Source organism: Bison bison, unplaced genomic scaffold (genome assembly GCF_000754665.1).
Source record: "Bison bison bison isolate TAMUID 2011002044 unplaced genomic scaffold, Bison_UMD1.0 scf7180017864456, whole genome shotgun sequence".
Taxonomy (NCBI): domain Eukaryota; kingdom Metazoa; phylum Chordata; class Mammalia; order Artiodactyla; family Bovidae; genus Bison; species Bison bison.
The window spans coordinates 6,131,815-6,137,642 of NW_011495018.1; the positions used below are offsets into that span (position 1 = coordinate 6,131,815).

The 5,828-nt window shown below is 47.0% G+C and overlaps 1 protein-coding gene across 4 annotated transcripts in view; it reads left to right on the plus strand.

Annotated features, from left to right (window-relative positions):
* UROS (uroporphyrinogen III synthase) overlaps window positions 1-5,828 on the plus strand; it is a 25,905-nt gene that overhangs the window by 3,972 nt on the left and 16,105 nt on the right. For all 4 annotated transcript variants that reach the window (XR_826973.1, XM_010859158.1, XM_010859160.1 and 1 more), the window contains exons 2-3: window positions 5,419-5,507; window positions 5,690-5,773. Coding sequence is in view for 3 of the 4 variants with exons in the window: in XM_010859158.1 (XP_010857460.1) it covers window positions 5,419-5,507; window positions 5,690-5,773 (173 nt within the window). In the remaining variant the exon portion in view is untranslated. The remainder of the gene's footprint in view (window positions 1-5,418; window positions 5,508-5,689; window positions 5,774-5,828) is intronic.

The window sequence follows — 5,828 nt, forward strand, 5'->3', positions numbered from 1 at the left end:
ATATCAGAATTTTATCTTTTTTTTTTTTTTTTTACTGGAATATAATTGCTTTACAATATTGTGTTTCTGCTGTACAACAGCATGAGTCAGCTATATGCATACACATATCCCCTCCCTTCTGAGCCTCCCTCGAACCCCCTCCCCCACCACCACCCCACCCCTCTGGGTCATCACAGGGCTTACAGCAGCCTCTCACTAGCTGCGTGTTTTACACATGGTAATGTATGTATGTGAATCGCGGTCTCCCGGTTCATCCCACCCTCCCTTCCCCCCGAGTCCACGTCTGTTTCCTACATCTGTGTCTCTCTTCCCGCCCTGGAAATAGGTTCATCGTACCATTTCTCTGGATTCCACATACATGCGTTAATATTTGATATTTGTTTTCCTCTTTCTGACTTATTAATGCTCCACTCTGTATAATGGAGTCCGGAGTTTATCCTAAAGGAGCAGAGAGCTGGTAGCATATGCTTGGGAGACCGGGCCTGGGCTCCAGACCTGGGTTACATTTTATTATTACCTCTGCCAACTCCTGTGCTATGCAGCCTGAGCACATTACTCAAACCTTCAGAGCTTTAGTTTCCTCTTCTGTAAAAAAGGAATAATCTCCCTTCCTTGCTGGTTTAAATGAGGATTGAGATCTTGCCTGTAAGATGCTTAGCCCCATAAATTACACATGTAAGTGCCAGATAAAAGGGCAGCTGCTTTTCTTGCTAATACTCAAAGCAGCAGAACATGGGTTAAAAATATGGATTTGAGACGTGGCTCTCTTAGCAGCAAAGAGGCCTTAATCAAGTCAATTCCCTGTCTCTTTAAGGAAAAGTGGCCATTCCCCGTGCTCCAAAAATTGCTGAGTAAACCTAAAGCGTTGTTTTCCCACAATGTGAACAAATATTTGCTGAGCGTCTACTGTGGGGAAGAAAGTGCCCCAGGGAAGCCATTGGTTCAGAGGCCCAGACCTATTTCACAGATTCAAGAACAGAGACCAAGAGAACAGCGAAGACCAGAACCCAGGCTTCAGCCCCTCTGGCACAAGATTCTCCCACACCACCAGGCCTCTTGCCAAAGTCCGAAGTGACTCACATACAAACCTTGTTGCATAAAAGCCTGAGAAGACCCCATTCTCCCCTTCCTGTTCCAGGCTTCCTCCTGTTGCTGCAATGCAGGTAACAGGTGTCAACTGAAAAAAAAAATGTTTGTTTTAAACTTTATTTATTGATGGCTGCTCTGGATCTTCATTGCTGCGCACAGGCTTCCTCTAGCTGCGGTGCACAGGCTTCTCGTTGATCCTTAACCACTGGCCCAGCAGGGACGTCCCACCCCCTCCCTTGTTGAGACAGGGTCTGTGGACCTTTCTTTGAGCCCTTGGATTCAGCCCTGGGCTGGATTTGCCCAGTAGTTCAGTGACTGGTACCTGTCAGCTGTGAGAGGGTAGATGTGGAGGAGAATCGATTCTCTGCACAGTCTCAGCTTTAAACCTTCATTTACTAAGAAGAGTAGCAGAGTGTTGGCATGACTGAGTGCACGTGTCTGTTGATCTGTCTCTCGGTGAACTTGGTGATAGGGGTTCTGGAGTGGCCGAGAAGCTTCAGCAGTGGCTCCTCTTAGTTCTGCCTTAGAGATGCTTAGAGCAATGGCAGAGAAGGGCCAAGGGCAGTATTTAATTTTTATTTTTCAAGTCCTGCAGCCCATCTCATGGAATTTCTAAGCAGTCATTATCCAGAAGGCGTCGGTTTTATTACCTGAGAGAACCACAGAGTAGAACCCAGAAGAAATATTTTCCTTATTTGCAGTGAATAGATTTGGTTTGCTCTCACATGTTTTTATCATACAACTAAGGCTTCCCAGGCGGCCCAGTGATACAGAATCCATATGCTAATGCAGGAGACTGAGGTTCAATCCCTGGGCCAGGAAGATCCCCTGAAGAAGGAAATGAGGAGCCTGGCGGGCTACCATCCATGGGGTCACAGAAGAGTCAAGCATGATTTAGTGACTACATAACAACAGCTGGGTAGCTGTCATTCATTATCTCCTTTGAGTCACTCCGTGCCTTGGGAGGGCAGAGGGTATTCCCATTTAACGGGCGAAAACAAGATCACGTCGTGGCCAATCAGGCTGGGACCAGAACCCGACTCCCTTGGCCCTTAGCCCTGTGCTTGTTCGGTGACCCTGCACTCCCCTCCTTATGTTGCCCCAGAGAGAAAAGGGAAGAGAAAGAGCAAGCAGGACAGTACATCCATCAACAAGACATCTCCATTGCTGCTAAGTCCAGACTCCCTAACAGGGCCAGGCGAGGCCATCTCCCCACTCTCCCCTGCACACTCCAGCCGCCCCAGGCCTCTCCCCACCCCTCAGGCTTGAACCTGTGCAGCCTCCAGTCTGAACATGATCCTCCAGGAACATCGGGTCCTCCAGGAAGCATTCTGGGCTCTGCATGGGTGAGGATGTGGGTCCCACTGCTCTAACAGAGAACCGATAAACATTGGCTGGAACAGAAGAGAACATTTCTTTCCTCTGATGTAAACACTCTGGCTGACTGGTGGCTCTGCCATGCAAAGAGGTCCTGCTCCTTGCATCGCCCCCAGGCAGGACCCTGCAGCTCTTACTGGCCAACGCCATCCATCCTCCACCCCGCAGGGAGGCAGGAAGGGAAGGGCAGGAACGGCACTTCCTGTCCAGGCGGGACCAGAAGTGTATGCATCACTTCAACTTCCATCCTCTGGACCAGCACCTCCTCACCTGACCATATCCATCTGCACGTATTTGTCCCGGGCATCCATGTGCCCGACGTTATGAAGGGCTCCTGTCTGCGAGAGAGGAATGGATATCTGGGGATCCGGTAGATCCCCCTTTCTCAGTGAACCAGAGTCTCCCTGGTCCTTGCACTTGAGTCACGCCTGCCTTCTCCCCTGGGGGAGCCCCAGGCCCCTTTCTGTTGTTCAGTCACTAATCATGTGCGACTCTGCAGCACCCCAGGCTTCCCTGTGCTTCACTCTCCCGGAGTTTGCTCACACTCACATCCATCGAGTCAGTGATGCCATCCAACCATCTCATCTTCTGTCACTCACTTCTCCTGCCATCTAGCGGCATACATCCCTGAACCCCCAGATTGGGAGGTGTGTCAGCCAGGGTTCAACAGAGAGAACAGTAGGGGATATAATCAGGAGACTTGGTGCAAGGAATTGCCTTGCACAGCTGTGGGGGCTGGCGAGGAAAGGCTGGAATCCACGGTGCAAGCCGACTGGAAGGGCAGGCTCGGGCACTACCTGCAGCTGCGGCCACAGCGGAATTACCTTCTTCCTCGAGGAAACCTCAGTTCTGCCCTTTAGGCCTTCCTAGTGACTGAAGCAGGCCCTCCCTGGTGACCTAGGATCACCTCTTTTACTAAAAGCCAACGAATGGTGCGTGGATCACCTCTCTAGAGTACCTGCCCAGCAACACCTAGGTTAGCATTTCTGAATAAATGGGGAAAACGAGCCCGGCCAAGTTGGCACCTAAGAGTGAGCATCCCGGAAAGGGGGAATTCTGGTTTCTGTGTTAGACGCGTGGTGAGTAATTTCAGGAAATGATACACACGATGCTGCTGCCTCTCTCCCCAAGTCCCCCCGCTCTCCAGCTAAGTGCTGGAAAGCAGCAGTAATTGAACTTGGCTTCATAATTATTAGTTCACCCAGGATTGGTTGCTTAGATACAAAGCAATTCATTTGGAGCCAGAGTTTCCTAAGATGTCCCATAGATGTTATAAGTTTCCAGAAATATGTTCAGTGATTATTTATTAGTAATGGCTCCCAGCGTTAACACACTTCTGCTCCAAACAATATACTCTCTTTGACTGTTATCAACCACTGTATATTAATTAAGTAATTGCTAGTCTAATGCTACTTGCGGGATGTAATCTGCGTTTCCAGCAGAGTTTGTTCTGCAGGTCTTCGGTGGCTTTTGTTTTGAGACCTTTGGGTGGTTATAATGTGCTTTTTCCTCCTTTGATACAAGAGGAATTTAATGTTTATTGTAAAAATAAAATTGGATGATACAGAAAGAGATAGAGGAAAAAATAATCACCCTAGCCTAGCAGCAAAGAATATTCTTTCATGTCTATGTGTATATAAAATCTGTAAGATCACACATGTTACGTAATTCTGTATCCTGCCTTTTTAAACTTAACATTATTTTGTGAGTAAATAACCCGTGTAGTAAGTTGTTTATGAGTATTTTAGTGATTTTTTTTGTAGACTTGTACCTTGATTTATTTAGCCATTCTCTCCTTTTGGGACATTTACATTGTTTCTAAGTATTTGCAATTATAAAGCATAATGCTAATGCTAAGTCGCTTCAGTCGTGTCCAACTCTGTGCGACCCCGTAGACGGCAGCCCACCAGGCTCCCCCATCCCTGGGATTCTCCAGGCAAGAACACTGGAGTGGGTTGCCATTTCCTTCTCCAATGCATGAAAGTGAAAAGTGAAAGTGAAGTCGCTCAGTCGTGTCCGACTCTTAGCGACCCCATGGATTGCAGCCTAACAGGCTCCTCTGTCCATGGGATTTTCCAAGCAAGAGTACTGGAGTGGGGTGCCATTGCCTTCAGGATACAAACTTGCAGCTAAGTTTTGAGGATCTAATGAAGAGCGTGGTGGTTATAATCAACAATATTGTATTATCAACTTCAAAGCTACCAAGAGACTAGATCTTAATTGCTCTTACCACAGAAGAGAAATGGTAGTTTTATGAAGTGAAGAGATGTTAGCCAGTGTTACAGAGGTAATTGTGTCACAATGTATAAATGTATTAAATCACACTGTACACCTTAAACTTGCCCTATGTTCTGTGTCAATTAAAAAAAAAAAAAGAATACCAGGATGAACACCTTTATGTTAATCTTTGCACATATTTATGAGTATCATCTTAGAATTTATTCTAAAACTGAAACTATAGGAAGAAAGGGTATAAAGTATGTACGCCTTTTGATATATATCAACAGGCTTTTTTCCAGGTTTCTCAAAAATTTTTGAAAGATTATCTCATGGTACTTGACCATATTGTAAAACATATGAGAAGAATCAATATAATCATTTCCTAAAGAGCTTATAAGCAACTGAGTAGATTTATCAAGAAATGGAAGTAATTATTCCCTTCCTTAGAAGATACTCATTTCTCTTATTTATTATTGATTCAACCCAGAATTTGCATCACTTCTCTTCTGTGAGTCTCTCAAGTGATATCAAGTGCCAGCCTGCTGTCCGAGGGCCTTATCAGTGACAGGGTCTTCAGAAGGAACAAGCCCATAAATGCCAAGTCACTGTGGGGGAGGGAGAGGCCAGCCAAGCTGCCGCTGATTACCTGCGCCCCACGCCCGCCCAGCCCACTGATCCTGCTCAGGAAGAGCCTTGGAAATCGAGTTAACATCCCCTTTCCCTGCCCCGTAGCACCCTGTAAGGACTGCCAGGCCATAATGAAGGTTCTTTTGCTGAAAGACCCCAAGGAGGACGACTGTGGCCAGGACCCCTACGTCAGGGTAAGTGCTTGGCACACCCAGTCCCAGAACGCCTGGCCCTGCCTTGTGTTGAAGTCAATCAAGGGTGGGGCGATCTGCTAACAGTTGAGGAGTGGGCACAGTGTAAATTGTGAAACAGGCCCCTTTTCCTTATTTTCCAAAAAAACCCCTGCCAGCTCAAAGCTGTATCCTTTTATTTGCAGGAGCTGGGATTATATGGGCTCGAAGCCACTTTGATCCCTGTTTTATCGTTTGAGTTTCTGTCTCTCCCCAGTCTGTCGGAGAAGGTAAGGTTCGCCAGCCTCTGAGCACCGTCGTTTTCCAATGAGACACCTTTGGTTT